The sequence below is a fragment of the Chionomys nivalis genome, chromosome 15, assembly GCF_950005125.1.
Source record: "Chionomys nivalis chromosome 15, mChiNiv1.1, whole genome shotgun sequence".
NCBI lineage: Eukaryota > Metazoa > Chordata > Mammalia > Rodentia > Cricetidae > Chionomys > Chionomys nivalis.
The window spans coordinates 38,227,813-38,247,360 of record NC_080100.1 but is presented as its reverse complement, the minus strand read 5'-3'; the positions used below and the strand labels follow the sequence as shown (position 1 = coordinate 38,247,360).

The 19,548-nt window shown below is 41.2% G+C and overlaps 2 protein-coding genes across 2 annotated transcripts in view; both read right to left on the bottom strand.

Moving 5' to 3' along the window:
• Nucleotides 1-757: 757 nt before the first annotated feature.
• Ndufaf2 (NADH:ubiquinone oxidoreductase complex assembly factor 2) overlaps nucleotides 758-19,548 on the bottom strand; it is a 114,848-nt gene continuing 96,057 nt past the window's right edge. The window contains exon 4 of the mRNA XM_057789825.1: nucleotides 758-1,075. Coding sequence (XP_057645808.1) covers nucleotides 830-1,075 — 246 coding nt within the window. The 3' untranslated portion in view covers nucleotides 758-829. The remainder of the gene's footprint in view (nucleotides 1,076-19,548) is intronic.
• LOC130887401 (60S ribosomal protein L21-like) lies at nucleotides 16,610-17,149 on the bottom strand. The gene has a single exon (XM_057789826.1). It carries the CDS (start codon nucleotides 17,114-17,116, stop codon nucleotides 16,742-16,744), a length of 375 nt encoding a protein of 124 aa, XP_057645809.1. The 5' UTR covers nucleotides 17,117-17,149; the 3' UTR covers nucleotides 16,610-16,741.

Genomic DNA, 19,548 nt, shown 5'->3' with positions numbered 1-19,548 from the left:
AGCTAATTAAGAAATGAAATACGGCAGGCAAGCTATTATTTAATATTTAAATTCTACTTTGAATGTTTCACAGTTAGGTGGTTTTTTTGTTGTTGTTGTTGTTGTTTTTTGTTTTTTGAGACAAGGTTTCTCTGTGTAGCTTTGGAGTCTGTCCTGGCACTTGCTCTGTAGACCAGGCTGGCCTCCGAACTCACAGAGATCCTCCTGTCGCAGCCTCCTGGGTGCTGGGATTAAAGGCGTGTGTCACCACCAGCCTGCTACAGCTAGGTGGTTTTTAAAAAGTAGGAAGGCAATTGAGGCCTGGAGTGCCAACACAGGCAGGTGGATCTCTGAATTTGAGGCCAGTGTGGTCTATACAGTGAAAACCTGTCTCTAAAACAAAACAGGAACCCAAGGCACAAGATAAATAAAATTATATCTTATTTATTATGTAGGAGATTCAAATGACTTCCTACATCACACACCATCAAACCTAGTACTTTATATTAAATTTTCTTTGAGTCACATGTTCTATCTAAGTTTTCTTTTTGAAGTATGAATCCCCTCCCTCATCTCACTTGTTAGCAGCTGTGGGAGCCCACTGTTGTTCTCGTTATCTGTGGTGGTTCCTTGAACCCAAGAACCTTACATGTACTGAGTATTCACAGTGGCATGTCACTTGCCAGCATGGTAATCCAAGGAGGGAGTGATGAGTAAGTCAACTGTCACACACACATAAAACTCAAGCTTTGTGGATCACAGGAAATACAAAGTGATCAACTTTTAACCTTTGTTTTATTTGTTACAACAGCCATATCCATATAAATAAAATGACTTTACCATAGTGTATTCATTGATTTTGTCTTTTGTCATCTTCTGGCATCCAGGATCCTGGCTGAAAAGTTTTCCCAGTGCTGGTGGGAGCCACTGAGGGTTCTTCCTTTCCAAAATATGGAGCAGAGGCATGTCCTTTAATCTGAATTGCAGGTGGAGGCAAGAGTTCCTCGCTGGTTTCTTTACCGAGTTTATCTTTTTCATAAAACTCTTTGCTTTTTGCTTTAATTTCTTCTCTGTATTTTTCATTCTTTAGTATTTCCTGCACATACACATAATTGGGAACCATGATTAAAATTTTAGTTTACAAAATTCAAAGATTTCAAAATATTAAAAGATACTGCAATTACATGTGTAGATACGCGTAGGCCACATGAGAACCCGTATCACTCCCCTAAACTCAGGTTTCACTACTGCTTTCGGCCTTAAGGCTACATCAGTGCTGCTGCTCCACTGCAGAGGAAGACGTGTGGGGTGTCCTAGAGTGCTACTCAGCCTGCTGCTCCTGTCCTGGGAATTAACATGTGGATGCTACATTTCCCTACTGTGTGGTAGCTGGAATATAATTGGTCCCTCCCCTATAAGCTCATAGGGAGTCACACTGCTTGGAGGTGTGGCTTTGTTGTAATACCTATGGCCTTGTTGAAGGAAGTGCATCAGTGTGGGGGTAGGCTTTGAGGTCTCATACATTCTCAAGCCATGCCCAGCATCTCATACCATTTCTTGTTGCCAGCAAGTCAAGCTGTAGGACTTTCAGCTACTTCTCCAGTCCCAGGTCTGCCAGAATGCTGCTTTGCTTCCCACCGTGATGATAATGGACTAAACCTCTGAACTGTAAAGGAGTCACCCCAATTAAATGTTTCCTTTAAAAGAGTTGTTGTGGTCGTGGTGTCTTTTCAGAGCAACAGAAACTGTAACTAAGACCCCTACCTACTTCTTTGTCCCTAGAGTGGTCTAGTGGAGGACAAGGAGTCGAGTCCAGCGTGTCCTAAACACTGCTACAGAGGAACTTCACTACTGGAAATGTAGTGGAGGACAGGAGCAGAGTCCAGCGTGTGTGTCCTACACACAACTACAGAGGAACTTCACTACTGGAAATGTAGTGGAGGACAGGAGCAGAGTCCAGCGTGTGTGTCCTACACACAACTACAGAGGAACTTCACTACTGGAAATGCTTCCTCAAGTCAGTGTGATTTGTAGTAAGCTCTGCAGCTTTGCCCGATCTAGGTTCTATACTACAAATTGTAATGAATCTGCTGTTATTGTCTTTCACTGAATACAAGACTGTCCTATTTGAAGAGCATCATCACATGCAGGACTCAGAAAAAGCAATGAGATCCTTTAGGGTAAGAAAGCAGAATGGGCATCCTCTACATGAACAAGAAGAAACGAGAGTGCAAGGAAACGGGGTAAGAAAGACGATTGGAAAGCCATAGGGCACAGGGAAAAGCAAGAAGCACCCATAGGTCAAGTCCAGCTCCCTGGAAGGCCAAGTGTGATGTTAACTGGGAGAGTGTAGACAGCCTCCCCAGTACTAAAAGACCAGCAGTTACAGTTACAGGGAAGCCCATGATTCTTATAAGCTTTAAATTCACCATAGGGATTCAGTCTGAAAGTGACCCTCACTCTGCAGCAGCAAACAAGCTTTAAAAAGAAGTCCCCACAAAAGTGTTGTAATGAGCGATCGTCTAAAGAAGGGTCTGTTGTTAGGGGCTAATTACTCTGGGGATCAGAAGACATGGACAACTGTAATGTAGGGTTCCTTGGAACACCCTGCTGCATTGGCTAGGTGAGCAAACAACCATAGTGCTGTGGAGTATTATGTTCAGATGGGTTACATTTGTTTCTGCTGTGGGACATTTGTTTAATGATGCAAAAATATGCTGCATTCTTTTATGCTGCATTTGTTTAACTGTGAAGCTGTGTTACTTTGCCTGTCTAAAACACCTGATGGTCTAATAAAAACCTGAATGGCCAATAGAGAGGCAGAAGAAAGGATAGGCGGGGCTGGGCTGAGAAAATAAATAAATAGAAGGAAAAATCTGGGAAGAAAAAGATGGAGAAGAGAGAAAGAAGAGGAGAGGAAGACTGCAGGGGTCAGCAACCCAGCTACACAACAAGTCATGGAGAAAGAAGTAAAAAAGGTATACAGAAATAGAGAAAGATAAAAGCCCAGAATAAGCCTCCGTGTGCATGATTTATTTGGGAGCTGGGTGGTAGGTTCCCAAAAGAGCAAAGAGTACAAAAAAGATAAATAAACAGAGTCATGGAGAAGTGAGGTGAGTTCATCACAAAAAAGCCCTTAGGACATTTAATTAGTCGAAAGGGGGAACTGTGGCAGGTCTGGTGTAGGTGTCTCGATCTGTATCAAGAAGGGAGAGCAGGTGGATATGGTTTACTGTGGAGACCATGTTTGAAAGCAGGACTTGCTTATATGGCTGCCCCTTTCTGGCACAGAATTCACTGGCTGGATGGCTTGTTCTGAGCATCAGGGGACCTGGGGACTTGTATGTTTGCTATGGATGGGGGCACAGACTAGAGCACATGAGCATTTAATGCTGATGCTCATGGAGACTAGCAGTGGCACCCGTGTGTGTCTCGAGTGAATACAACCTTCCTTGCGCTATATTGTTCAACACCTGGCAGGGTTCAGGCTACAAGACATAGGAGCCCCAAAGTGACCAATTTAGGAGAATAATGCCAGGAATCCTCCAGATCTTGGGAATGGTGTGAATATCCAGATGTATACAACCAGAACCTATCCATATCACATTACAATTAAACTGAAAAGCACAGAACAAAGAATGAACACTGAGTGTTGCATAAGTACTGCTTACTTTTAAAGTCAAACCCAGGAGAGGCAAGAGCAGCTTTCCCAGTAGAAACTAAAGGCCAGTAGGGCACAGAAGACAACCAGACTGCTACAGCAACAACATACCCTTCAGAATCAATGGAGAAATGGAGAGAAGCATACACTGAAAAGACAAGACATGACTACAAAGCGAGCATCTTGGAAGATATATACATAAAGGAATCAATCCCACAGATAGAAAAGCAAGCAAGATAAGCACAATTGTAAGCACAAATGTAATGGAACAACAGACTCGAAGATTAATTTTGTAGACAAACCTCTTACAAGGGAGAAAGAAGTGGACACAGATTATTTAGAACCAGATGAAAAAGAGGATGAGAGAAACCAGCCAACAATACCCTTCAATAAGAACTCCTAGCATAAAGGTCTCAACTCTTGAATTAAAGGAGATGGGGTGAGTGGATTAAAAGCACAAAACAAAGACTCTGTCGCCTGTAAGAAATTTATCTCATTAACAAAACAACACAGAAGCTGAAAGGATGGAAAATGATATTCCAAGCAAATGGAATCTGAAACAAAGAGGGAGAGACAGCTGTATAGTCATATCTGACGAAATACACCTCATGCCAAAATTAGGAGAGACAAAGGACGTCACTACATAAAACAATATACCAAGAAGATTAATAATGGTACATATATATGCATCAAACATTAGCACCACACAATAGTAAGGGAAAGAGAAGACCCAATTCAGTAAAAGTAGGTGAGACTAATATTTCACCACTAAATCATGAAGATGAAAATATCAACAGAGGAACCTCAAAGTTAAATTACACTACAGACCAAATAGACTCACTATCCACAAACTATCCATTACTAAAACATACTTTTCAAAAACAAACTATGTTTTGAGTCAAAAAGCAAGTCTTAAAAATATGGAATGCTGAAATTCCTGCATCTTATGAAATCATAGCAGAATGAAGACAGAAATCGACAGTAAAAGAAACAACAGCAAGTAATAAGTGCAGGAACTTGAGTAAAGCTTCTGAGAGTCCAGGGAGATGGCTCAGTGGGGAAGGGCAACCCCTGGCCCATCTGGGGGAAGGAGAGAACCAGCTCCTCCTGTAAGCTGTCCTCTGACCTCAGCTCATGACCTGTGGCATGCACACTCCACAAACAAATAAATGAAGAAGTAAAGAAGTGTACTTAAACAAACACCTTTGAACAAAGAGTGGGTCACTGAAGAAACCAGGAGGAAGGTAGGAAAAATCCTGTCAAATAAAATATCATAACACACCAGAATTTGTAGGCTATAAATTAAAGCAGTTATAATAGGGCCGTTCATACCATTGAAAGCTTATTTTAAAAAATAAAGTGACACCAAAACAGGTGTCAAGTAAATAACCTAATGATATATTTCAAAGTCTCTGAAAAAAGGAGAAATTAACTCCCAAATCAGAGAAAGGAAAGTGATAACAGCGCAAAAGACTAAAAGAAAAAGATTTAAAAATTGACAAACCCGAAACAAAGTAAGGAAAAGAAAGGAAGAGAAGATCCAAGTAAATCTGAAGGCAAAGGTGGCAGCAGTACATCAGGTACCCTGAAACCCAGGACGAGGAGCCGCCTGTAACGAGAGCCATGTGCCTATACGCTGGGAAATCTAGGAGAAATGGACAGATGGTAGACAATGCAACCAATTAAAGCTGGGCAAAATAATGTTCATAAACACAGACAAAGACAATGCTAAAAATAGTCCTCAGTTGATTCATGAATAAAATGGAGATACGGGTACTAGGGCACTATTTTTTCTGAGGGCAATCCTAAGGAAATGGCTGCTGGGTGGTGACAGTCTAAAAAATAAAGTTCGCTAGGCGGCGGAAGCACCGGCGCGCAGGCAGGCCCAGGCGGCGGAGGCACCGGCAGGCAGGCAAGTCAGGGCGGTGGAGGCACCAGCACGCAGGCAGGCGCAGGCAGGCCCAGGCGGCAGAGGCACCGGCAGGCAGGCCTAGGCGGCGGAAGCACCGGCAGGCAGGCCCGGGCGGTGGAGGCACCGGTGGGCAGGCGGGCCCAGGCGGCGGAGGCACTGGATGCAGGATAGTGCGGGCAAGAAACAGTGAAGCCTGCACTGAGAGCAGATTGCCCCGCTACAATTAAATCAAACCCAATAGATAGCATCGATAAGAGGAGATGGGCAGACGCCAAGGCAAGAATTCACCCAACAATCTGAAAAACAACATGAAAACACCAGAACCCAATGATCTTACAACACAAGGACTTGAACACCCTAACACAGGAGAAGAGGAAAAAACTGACTTTTTGAAAGCAATAGAGTCCCTTAAACAACATGTAAAAAACGCCCTCATAGAAATGGATGAGAAGTATAACAAAAAGTTTGAAGAAATGAGTAAATACGTAAATGATACCCTGGGAAGCCAAGAAAAAACGATCAAACAGGTAATGGAAACAGTCTAGGAATTGAAAACTGAAATGGAAGCAAGGAAGAAAACACAAACTGAGGACCAGTTGGATATGGCAAATATAGGTCAACGAGCAGAGACTACAGAAACAAGCATAATCAATAGAATACAAGAGATAGAAGAAAGAATCTCAGATTCTGAAGACACCATAGAGAAAATAAACAGACTGATCAAAGAAAACACCAAAACCAACAAATTCTCATCACAAAACATTCAGGAAATATGGGACACAATAAAAAGACCAAACCTAAGAATAATAGGGATAGAAGAAGGAGAAGAAGCACAGCTCAAAGGTCCAGAAAATATTTTTAAAAAAATTATGGAAGAAAACTTTCCCAACATAAAGAAAGATATTCCTTTGAATATTCAAGAAGCATACAGAACACCAAACAGACTGGATCAAAAAAAAAAAAAAGTCCTCTCGCCATATAATAATCAAAACACAAAATATACAGATTAAAGAAAGAATATTAAGAGCTGCAAAGGAAAAAGGCCAAGTAACTTATAAAGGTAAACCGATCAGACTTACACCTGACTTCTCTATGGAAACCATGAAAGCCAGAAGGTCCTGGATAGAGGTACTACAGACACTAAGAGACCATGGATGCAAACCCAAACTACTATACCCAGCCAAGCTATCGTTCACTATCAATGGAGAAAACAAGACATTCCAGGATAAGAACAAATTTAAACAATACGTTGCCACAAATCCAGCCCTACAGAAAGTAATAGAAGGAAAATCACAACCCAAGGAATCCAACATTGCCAACACTGCCTACAATAACCCAGGCATCTAGCGACCCTTCAACAGCACAACTCAAAGAAGGGAGACACACAATCTCTTCTACCAAAAGCAATAAGAATAACCGGAGTTAACAACCACTGGTCATTAATATCACTTAATATTAATGGTCTCAATTCACCAATAAAAAGGCACAGGCTAAGAGATTGGATACGAAAACAGGATCCAACAGTCTGCTGTTTGCAAGAAACTCATCTCAACCACAAAGACAGGCATCTACTCAGAGTAAAGGGTTGGGAAAAGGTTTTTCAAGCAAATGGTCCTAAGAAAAAAGCAGGTGTGGCCATACTAATTTCTAACAAAACTGACTTCAAACTAAAATCACTCAGAAGAGATCGAGAGGGACACTTTATACTCATAACAGGAACAATTCAGCAGGATGAAGTCTCAATCCTGAATATCTATGCCCCTAATATAAAAGCACCCACTTATGTAAAAGAAATATTGCTAAAACTCAAGGCAGACATCAAATCACACACACTAGTAGTAGGAGACTTCAACACACCTCTCTCACCAATGGACAGGTCAATCAGACAGAAAACAAATAGAGAATTAAGAGAATTGTTGGAGGTAATGAAGCAAACGGACTTAACAGACATCTATAGAACACTCCACCCAAATAGGAAAGAATACACCTTCTTCTCTGCAGCTCATGGAACCTTCTCGAAAATTGACCACATACTTGGAAACAAAGAAAACCTCCACAGATACAAAAAAATATCAGTGTCCACCTGTGTCTTATCAGATCACCACACATTAAAGTTAGAAGGCACCAACAATGCTACCCCCAGAAAGCTGACAAACTCATGGAAACTGAACAGTCAATTACTGAACGACACCTGGGTCAAGGAAGAAATTAAGAAAGAAATTAAAGTCTTCCTTGAATTTAATGAAAACAAAGAGACAACATACTCAAACCTATGGGACACGATGAAAGCAGTGCTAAGAGGAAAGTTCATAGCACTAAGTGCCCACTTAAAGAAAACGGAGAAAGCATACATTGGGGACTTAACAGCACACCTGAAAGCTCTAGAAAAAAAAGAAGCAGATGCGTCCAGGAGGAGTAGAAGACTGGAAATAATCAAACTGAGGGCAGAAATCAACAAAATAGAAACACAGAAAACAGTCCAAAGAATCAATGAAACAAAAAGTTGGTTCTTGGAGAAAATCAACAAGATTGACAAACCCCTATCCAAACTAATTAAACGACAGAGAGAGAACACGCAAATAAATAAGATCAGAAATGAAAAGGGGGACATAACCACAGACACAGAGGAAATTCAGAGAATCATTAGATCTTACTACAAAAGCCTGTATGCCACAAAACTGGAAAATGCAAAAGAAATGGACACTTTTTTAGATAAGTACCATATACCAAACCTAAACCAAGACCAGGTGAACGATCTAAATAGACCTGTTAGTCATGAAGAATTAGAAACAGTTATCAAAAATCTCCATTCCAAAAAAAGCCCAGGACCAGATGGTTTCAATGCAGAATTCTACCAGAACTTCCAAGAAGAGCTAATACCTATACTCCTTAATGTATTTCACAATATAGAAACAGAAGAGTCATTGCCAAATTCCTTTTATGAAGCTACAGTTTCCCTGATACCAAAACCACACAAAGACCCAACCAAGAAAGAGAATTACAGGCCTATCTCACTCATGAACATCGACGCAAAAATTCTCAATAAAATACTGGCAAACCGAATCCAAGAACACATTAGAAAAGTTATCCATTATGATCAAGTAGGCTTCATTCCAGAGATGCTGGGCTGGTTCAACATACGCAAATCTATCAATGTAATCAACCATATAAATAAATTGAAAGAAAAAAACCATATGATCATTTCATTAGATGCTGAAAAAGCATTCGACAAAATTCAACACCCCTTTATGATAAAGGTCTTGGAGAGATTAGGGATACAAGGGTCATACCTAAATATAATAAAAGCTATTTACAGCAAGCCGACAGCTAACATTAAATTAAACGGAGAAAAACTCAAAGCCATCCCACTAAAATCAGGAACACGACAAGGATGTCCACTCTCTCCATACCTCTTTAATATAGTGCTTGAAGTTCTAGCAATAGCAATAAGACAACATAAGGGGATCAAGGGGATCCATATTGGAAAGGAAGAAGTTAAGCTTTCATTATTTGCAGATGATATGATAGTATACATAAGCGACCCCAAAAACTCTACCAAAGAACTCCTACAGCTGATAAACACCTTTGGTAATGTGGCAGGTTACAAAATCAACTCCAAAAAATCAGTTGCCTTCCTATACACTAAGGATAAGGAAGCAGAGAGGGAAATCAGAGAAGCATCACCTTTCACGGTAGCCACAAATAGCATAAAATATCTTGGGGTAACTCTGACCAAGGAAGTGAAAGATCTATTTGGCAAGAACTTTAAGTCTTTGAAGAAAGAAATTGAAAAGGACACCAGAAAATGGAAGGATCTCCCTTGCTCTTGGATTGGGAGGATCAACATAGTAAAAATGGCAATTCTACCAAAAGCAATCTATAGATTCAATGCAATCCCCATCAAAATCTCATCAAAATTCTTCAGAGATCTGGAGAAGACAATAATCAACTTTATATGGAAAAACAAAAAACCCAGGATAGCCAAAACAATCTTATACAATAAAGGATCGTCTGGAGGCATTACCATCCCTGACTTCATACTCTATTACAGAGCTACAGTATTGAAAACAGCTTGGTACTGGCATAAAAACAGAGAAGTCGACCAATGGAATCGAATAGAAGACCCTGATTTTAGCCCACAAACCTATGAACACCTGATTTTCGATAAAGGAGCTAAAAGTATACAATGGAAAAAAGAGAGCATCTTCAACAAATTGTGCTGGCAAAACTGGATGTCAATCTGTAGAAGAATGAAAATAGATCCATATCTATCACCATGCACAAAACTCAAGTCCAAATGGATTAAAGACCTCAATATCAGTCCAAACACACTGAACCTAATAGAAGAGAAAGTGGGAAGTACTCTACAACACATGGGCACAGGAGAACACTTCCTACGTATAACCCCAGCAGCACAGACACTAAGGACATCACTGAATAAATGGGACCTCCTGAGAATGAGAAGCTTCTGTAAAGCAAAGGACACTGTCACTAAGACAGAAAGGCAACCCACTGACTGGGAGAAGATCTTCACCAACCCCGCAACTGACAAAGGTCTGATCTCCAAAATATATAAAGAACTCAAGAAATTAGACCATAAAAGGTTAATCAATCCAATTATAAAATGGGGCACTGAGCTAAACAGAGACTTTTCAACAGAAGAAGTTCAAATGGCCAAAAGACACTTAAGATCGTTCTCAACTTCCTTAGCAATCAGGGAAATGCAAATCAAGACAACATTAAGATACCATCTTACACCTGTCAGAATGGCTAAAATCAAAAACACCAATGATAGCCTCTGCTGGAGAAGTTGTGGAGAAAGGGGCACACTCATCCATTGCTGGTGGGAATGCAAACTTGTGCAACCACTTTGGAAAGCAGTGTGGCGGTTTCTCAGGAAAGTCGGGTTCAACCTACCTCTCGACCCAGCAATACCACTATTGGGAATATACCCAAGAGATGCCCTAACATACAACAAAAGTATATGCTCAACTATGTTCACAGCAGCATTGTTTGTAATAGCCAGAACCTGGAAACAACCTAGATGCCCTTCAATGGAAGAATGGATGAAGAAAGTATGGAATATATACATATTAGAGTACTACTCAGCAGTAAAAAACAATGACTTCTTGAATTTTGCATACAAATGGATGGAAATTGAAAACACTATCCTGAGTGAGTTAAGCCGGACCCAAAAAGAGGAACATGGGATGTACTCACTCATATTTGGTTTCTAGACATAAATAAAGGACATTGAGACTATAATTCATGATTCTAGAGAAGCTAAATAAGAAGGTGAACCCAAAGAAAAACATATAAGCATCCTCCTGAATATTAACCTTCATCAGGTGATGAAAGAAGACAGAGACAGAGACCAACATTGGAGCACTGGACTGAAGTCTCACGATCCAAAGGAGGAGCAGAAGGAGAGAGAGCACGAGCAAGGAACTCAGGACCGCGAGGGGTGCACCCACACACTGAGGCAATGGGGATGTTCTATTGGGAACTCACCAAGGCTAGCTGGCCAGGGTCTGAAAAAGCATGGGACAAAACCGGTCTAGCTGAACATAACGGACAATGAGGACTACTGAGAACTGAAGAACAATGCCAATGGGTTCTTGATCCTATTGCACGTACTGGCTTTGTGGGAGCCTAGGCAGTTTGGATGCTCACCTTAATAGACCTGGATGGAGGTGGGTGGTCCTTGGACCTCCCACAGGGCAGGGAAACCTGCTTGCTCTTTGGGCTGAGGAGGGAGGAAGACTTGATTGGGGGAGGGGGGGATGGGAGGTGGTGGCGGGGAAGAGGCAGAAATCTTTAATAATTAAATTAATTAATTAATAAAAAAAATAAAATATGAAAAAAAAGAAAAAAAAGAAAATCTGGTCTGTGGGGCTACCTGTAATATTTGCTTCATTTGATAAGAATAATAACAACATCTTGTATCCATTAAAAAGGAGGATCTTTAAAAAGGCTAAAAAAAAAAAAGAAAGTTCATGCTGATCTCAAGATAGTGATTGTTTATTCCTCTGTACTAAAACAAACTAAAACAAACACCAACTCCCCCCCCCCCTTTTTAACTTTTGCCCTAGGGATTAAGCCTAGGGTTCATGCATGCTAGGCAAATATTCTACGATGGGCTACATCCCTACTCTATCCTGCTCCTCTTTTCAAACAGTGAAGGGTAATGCAATCTTCAAATTCAGACCAAGATGGTGCAATTAGTAGCACACTGGTCTGCACACACACACACACACACACACACACACACACGGAGAAAACTGTATAAAATGTAATTAAACTTAGCAGTGGGCAGTGCCCAGCTATGACATCGGAAAGGTACGGGATCAAATAAGGTGAATCCCTGTGTCACCCAGAAGTCATGTGTGAGGTCAACCCCATTCTGGGAGAGTGACCTGGAGTCCCGTGGAGTGAATAGCTGAATAATATTATTCCATACCCAGTTCAAGGAAGAAACCATGCCAACAGAGAAGACAGAGTGAACGCTGTCAAATCTGTAGGCCACGTTGTTCCTTTGTTTATGAATGACCAGTATCTTGATAACTCTCATTTGAACAGGCAGTAAAAGTTTTTCAGCTATAGCTACCATGTTTAGGGTTGTTAATGGAGTCTTGTTTTGGTGAAAACTAACAGATCCATCAGGGTTTCCTATTGTTTGAATGTATAACTTATTTTATATGCCAAAATTATAACATTAAATGTCATTATGGAGGATGAGATACAAAAGCAAAAGAAAACAGCCTGAATGCCTTCAGGATGCTCACCACCTAAGACAAAGATACAACAGCTGTTTTCCTGGTCTGATTCGTTGATGTGGACTCAAGCTTCCCAAAGGTGCTCAAGCCCTTTTGTAATACCATTACTTTGCTAAGAGTCTTTGGGTAGCATACTCAATGTTGCAAATTGATACATGAATCATAATGCCAAAAAGCTTTTAAAGTTTTTTAAAGGCTTAAATATGCACTTACTCCACGAATATGCCAACATATAGGTCAGTCACAGACATTAGGCACGTATAATCAGGATAGTTATCTCACTTCTATCAGTCTTTTCTGTGAAATTCTAGTACAGAAGCATTTTTCACAACACCGAGGAAATCAGCTCCATCATACAGTTATGGCTATAGGAAATCTTAAGTAAAACAAACAGGAATTTAGACTGTTAAAGAGAGGGAAAATAAATGGCAGAATAGATAAAAGGTTCCCCACAAGATGTGTCATGAGAAAAGCAAGCAAGGCAGTGCAAAGCTGAGCCTGGGAACAGAGCTGTCCAATGTGAGGGAAACTGATGAAGCTCTAGGGTGAAGGTACGTGACTGGGTGAAGGCTTGCTGACTTGATGGTTCGGCTGTGGACAGGAAAGGGTTAAGGAATATCTAAGTGATTATTTAAATATTATCCGGAGTCTTCTACTTCAAGCTCTTCTGTCTCTGAGAGCACAGCTAGTAAGGGGTGCAAATGAACAATTCTGAGTCTATACTATTAAGTATATGAGTATTTAAGTGCAGGTCTAAGTGCCCATACAAGAACACTGTAGAATACCTAGTAACAAGGGAAAGTAAATACAAAGTATTCAGGTTAGAAGCAACTCATCATTATTCAAGACATATATCACTAATTTCTTTTCATTTTGTGTGATATATTATTAAAAAGTAATTGTCTCTATGATATTATTCATGATCCCAAACCCCCAGTCCAATTTTTATTTTTAAAATACTCCAACTAAGCAACTGAGAATTAGTCTATCAAGGAGCTTTTCTATAATGCGTTATGTACACAAGTGATACTGATGATATGACACTCATAACAGGCTTCAAAATCACTTTTATCATTTTGTGGGCAGGGAGCTTGGGACTGAACCAGGGCCTTGAACATGCTAAACATGCACTCTGCTACCGAGTTATACCCTCAGCTTCGTCATTTTCACATGGACAGGCACAGTGGTGGGACAGGCTAATGATCAGTCTTTTATTAGGCTGTTGCCAAGTTTGCTTTGAAATTGCTAGAAATCTAATCACTAAAAAAGATAAAGCTAATACAGGTTACAGAATCATACACTTCACATCAGGGCCTCAGTGTTCAAGCTCCATGTTCCGAGGGTATCTGTACCTACCAGAACTTGAAAATTCTATGTATATCATACAAAAGTATGTTCAAATGAAAATTCAAAAAAATACCAACAAATCAAACTTCAGTTTAAATAAATTTAACAACATTTCATTGTTAGAAAGTTTCTTATTTTATGAATAAACAAGACTTAGGAATCATATTTAAGTATACCACTAGGTTCTTTTTATATTTTTTATAGGAACAAATTTGACTCATTTTATGAAGTTCAAATTATACTACATACATAAAATAAAAATGGGAATTTACAAAATATTAATAATTAAAACTGTAATACATCTAATAATTATTTGTGCTACATATAGGAAAATATGTAAGATAAAAATATCAAGAAAATTTTGGTTTCAGAGAAAGAAATATTTCTGAAATGTTTACACTACTAAGTACACTCTCTGAAATTTATATATTTTAATCTCTTACCAGACAAATCCCACAGAGGGATAAACTCAATCTTACCAATTCCATTATTTCTTTCCTAATTTAAACTATCACGCTGAGGGATAACTTTTTGTTTAAAATCATATTAAGTATTTTAGTATATGAATTATTTCCTTTGAATTAAAAAATTACAAATACAAAAGGATTTAATCAACAGATTAAAAATGAAACTTGGCCAGAAGTATGTTTCTGAATCCTTTATCACAGACAGCCACAAAGATGTGAGCATAATACACTATTAATATGCCACAGAGACCCAATCCTCAACATTTCTACAGTGGAAGCTTTCTAAGCTGAATATGCACATTGGGGCTGTGTGTGGAGGTTGGAATTGAACTCAGGGCCTTGACTACTACCCCTATATTCTACCCCCTGGGAATTTCTTTTTGAGATCAATTTTGTCACATGGTGAAAAAAATTCATTCCTAGCAAAAACCATGTTGAAATCTAAACTTGAAAATGCTGTTACTTTGTTCAATTACTGTTGGGATGAAACAACGTATTACTAGCTCACCCCTTTGCAGTGTAGAAAAGAAAAGGGGGAGGTACATAGATCCTCCAGAAAGTGTTCTGAGTTCAGACATAAGAAATGGCTTGACATAGTAATCAAAGATCAATTGGTCTCACCCAGATGGTAGGATGAACCGAAGAGAAAATAAGTAAATACGCTCTAGCACTCAAACTAGAAGGCTAGCACCAGGATGCAAAGAGATCTATCAGACACAATGAACAGTCAAGGGAGCTATGCTCCAGCAGATGCTGCTCTGCTGTGTGTTCTTGCCAATCACTAGTGAGCCTCTGCCAAATCAATGTCACAGTTAATTTATTCACTTTCAAATCCATTGCAAACATCCTCCGATCAATTATAGCAATGAAAATGTACACTGAGTTTTGTTGTTTTGACATGCTTTCTTGAACTCCCCTTCTGCAACCTCCCCCAAACATCTCTAATTATACAAGAAGTTGATCTCGCTGGTTTTTGTTATAAGAAGGGACAATTGTAAGGTTTGTTTATATTTCTTGCTGGTTAGGAATTTCTGGCACTGAGTTTTCTGTCTTTGAACTTGAGCCAGATTAATAATTAAATCTTGAAATGTCACTAAAAAGAACTAATCACAGAGCTCAAGTCATTAATAGTTTTTTGGTGGTATTTCCTTTAATAAAAGAAACGAACTTCCCCATATATGTATAACCTCTGAGCATAAAGACACCATCATTTAATAGAAAAAGAAACTGAGTGGTTAAAGATTAATAGAAAATAATTAAAGTTACTTAGCAGCTTTAGTTCTATTTAATCGAACTTCTCTGGGAGGAGACAAAGAAAATGTTGCTCTCTTATGTGAAAGGGGGAAGGCTGTAATCCCTGGAAGAAAAGGCAATGTTGGGACTCCATGCTTTCTCCTGAGAGAGGCAGTGATGTGGCAGAGAAGCATAAGCCGGGTGAAGAGAGAAGGTAGCCTCAGTGAGCAGGTGCTAACATTACTGACTCCTGTGCCAGCGGCCAGAGAGAGAAAAGGGGTCCCGTCTACACTGAGAGAGGGAAGAATGAAGGGGAATCAGGAGTCACAGCTTGGGCTCTAAGAAGGCTGTCCCAGAGAGGTTGTACTCTTAGGACTTGATGCAGGGACAACACAGGCTGCTGAAGACACACTCACTCACCCCTGCGTTTTCTCCTATGCACTCAGTAAAAAGACCCAGCACCTACATGTCAATGTAACACTGACGTGTTACGCTGGAACAATGGAACTGTCCTTGGAAAAGCTGTGTAAGCACTAACCATGTGGCCATTGCCTAGGGATCCTATTTCCCATTCATTGGTTCATTCATGTACTACGAAGAGCCTACTATGTGCCACAGAGTAGAGTTAAAGGACACATTTTGTCTTGTTTTGTTTTCTGAGACAGGGTTGCTCTGTGTAGCCCTGACTATCCTGGAATTCACCCTATGGAATCTCAGAGGTCCATCTGCCTTAGTGCCAGCATTAAAGGCATGTGCCACCAAGGTTGGAAAATGATATGATTTTTACCCTGTGTTCAAAGAACTAACAATCTTGAGGAGAAAGATAAGTACAAATGTATTAAATTATAGAAAGATCTATAATAATGCTGAGAATAGAATGTTTGGCAAATGCAGAAGAAAAGGTAGTCTCCTGAATATTAACTTCTCTGAGAAGACTAGGTTAGAAATGATGTCTTGAAGAAGATAATGTTCGAGTCTTAACCAGTCTACAGATATTACTCCGAGAACCGAGAGGAACTAGTCACTGTAGGGAGAGGTGTGCACATGTCCAGAGCTGAGGAGGAAAGCAGCGCAGAGAGTTCACAAAGAACACAGGACTCAACATGCTGGCTCTTACAATACAGTCTCAGGACAATAAGGTTTCATTCCGAAAGCATTTGTGAAGAAATTTAGACTTTGAAGCAAGAACAGGATTCCAGAGAAAATACAGATTTTTTTTTTTCTTTTACAGTCCAGGTCTTTTATTTCTTTTTGTACATCAGGCCATGAATTCGTAGGGAATGGGCTCCAGCAGCTCAGGCTCCTTCCCGTTAGTCCTCACAAAGTGTGCTTCTCTGGGTGGAGCAGGCTGGCGCTTCAGCTGAACTCAGGTGCCCTTCTCTTTGGCTTCCTTTTTCTTCTGGTCGTTCTCCTTCACCCGCTTCAGGAAGCTGTCTCTGCTCTTCGAGTGCTTGATGTGTTCAATCCGCACATTAATTCTCTTGGCAAGAATCTTGCCCTTAACTTGCTTGTTTACAATGATGCCCACAGCATGCTGGGTGACATTGTAGACTCTTCCGGTTTTGCCATGGTAACATTTATGGGGCATTCCTTTTTGAACAGTGCCCATTCCCTTGATGTCTACAATATCGCCCTTCTTGTAGATTCGCATGTACGTGGCCAAAGGAACAACTCCATGTTTCCTAAAGGGCCTAGAGAACATATAGCGAGTGCCCCTCCTCTTTCCCTTTGTGTTTGTCATTTTGGCGAGTTACTGAAAGATGGCTACCGCGGCCGAAAGCCAGATTTTTTTTATGTAAATTTGAATTTCAGATAAACAAACAACTTCTTAGTATTTATGCCCTAAATACTGCATGGGGCAAACTTACATTTAAAATTAGTTGTTTATTTGTAATTAATGTTTAATGGGTTACACTACATTTCTGTTACTAATCTGCAATCATAAACACAACATTTCCGTGTTTACTTCATTGTTTTAAAATATGACTATGGCAACTGTGCAAACCGAGTGAAAGGCGAGAGTGGGCAGACATGCTGGGGTAGAGACCAGACGGTGCTACCACAGAAATGCAGGCGGGGAGTCACTGGGTCAGAAAGCACACGGTGGTAGCGAGGCAGAGAAGACAGGTCATTGTGCAGCTGTGTGCATGGTATTTGGTTATGAGTCATGGGGAGGGGCAGGCAAGCAGAACCACCCCCATTGCTAAAGCGTGACTGCAGAGCATGCCGTTAGCCATGGCTGGAACGGGAGGAGAAGAGCAGAGGCCAATCCTCAGCACTTCGGAAGGTGAGAGTGAGGCCGTCCTGAGCCACAGTGAGAGAAAGAGGTGCGTGTGTGTTCCATGTTAGACACAGCAAATGAAATGTCTATTAGACATCCAGGCTCTCCTACCAAGCTGTCCGCTCCTTTGTGGCCAGACCTTCAAACACGTTTCGCCTCCAGTGTTCCAGGGCTCAGGCATAGGCCCTGTTCTTGTCTATAGTCTCTCCACAGGTAATTGTTCCTCACGCTGCAAGCTTAAATACCATCTCCATATGCTAAACAATCTCAAATTTATACCTTCAGCTCTGACTGTTACCTAAGGTCTTAAGTCAAACTACACAGCCCATTAGTGTTGGGTGTCTAACAGACAGTCTCATTAAACATGTTCAAAGACAACAAAGGTCACACAACTACTGCACACTTGAAATAGGTGTCTGCTTCCACCAACCACTGCCTGAAGGTTCTTCACAAGACACTCATAAGGCTCTGTGTACAGCTGGAACCAGTGACATTCTGCCCATCTCCAGTGTTCGCTGGTGCCTGGCAGCTTTGTCTCGTTTCTCTCGGCCTCTTCCCTATCACCTGCTAAACTACAGACCAGCTCCAAGGCAAAAACCCACACGCAGACAGCCCTGTGAGTTAACTGTCCCCCTTACAATAGGTTCTGTCCCGATCAAATGCATACAGTGGGCAGGATCAGAGGAAGAGGTGGGAGGTAGGAGGAGTTAGAGGAGGACGGGCTGGGGGAGCAAGTGCGAGTTGTGAGGATGGCAGGGAGCAGTGCGTCAGTCAACAGTGGATAACTCAGCTGCCCTGGCATCATTGTGGGTGTCTACAAAGCTATTCCTGGGTCCCCTCCGCTCCTATAGCTACCAGCACTAAATGTCCCACTGGTCAGGACGGGAGCAACTAAAATCTTACCAGCTCTTCAAATTGTTTCTTGAAATCACATTTCTCTCCACTTCTCTTGCCAACAGCATTTCTTGTCTGGACTACTGGCCCCCACAACAGGTCTTGTTGGGCCTCTATGATGCAATGTTCACACGGCAGAGGGTAACTTTTCATGCCAGTTCCCTCTAACAAGCCTTCCCTGGGTTATTAGAAGTTACGTCAGATTAGCATGTGGCAGATAGAGAACGCTCATGAGAGTCTTTCCAGCGGCAGGGGGACCGTGACAAGGTGACTCATGTCTGTCCACAACGCTAGCGCGTACCAGTAGCAGAGGGCTACCTCGCTATGGCTTTAAGGGCAGCCTGTCCAGACTCTGCGACAGGCAGGGACACAAAGCCAGGCCACAGGAACCAGATGGGCAGTCTAAACACTAAGGATCGCAGTGAGATGGCCAAAGCTTGGCTGGGCCTCCATCAGTGTTCAGCTTTGCGCTGTTTCCACATTGCTGCAACTCCACATCGGGCCTGCACGCACACCAGTCTCCCCACAAGGGTCAGGTGACCTGCCTGGGGTCTTCCCCTCCAGCCCCAGTGACTTCTTGTGTGTTCCCCAGACACACTTCACTGGCCCCCTTCTGCCTGGAAGGCTTTTCTTCCAGTTATTCACGTGGCTCCCTGAGCCTTGTGGCTAAGGGGAGACCAACCCAGTAGAGAGAGCAGCCCTTGCTGCACTATGTAACAATTGTTGCATAGTAAAACTAAGCAGAATGGCACAACCAGAGAAGTTTATGTTCCGCTGTTGCTCTTCCATTGTGGGCTTTTCTTCCTTCTCTAATCTTTATTCAAACAAACAAACAAACAGTTTTCTACATATTTTCCATTTTTTCATAAAAGGCGAACTCTCCACTCTTCATCTATCGTCTGCGCCCATCCACACTCAGCTCTTGGCTGCTTCTCTCACTTGGAACCATCAGGGCACTAACTCCATTGCTACATTTTGTCATCTTTTAGTTGCTGGGA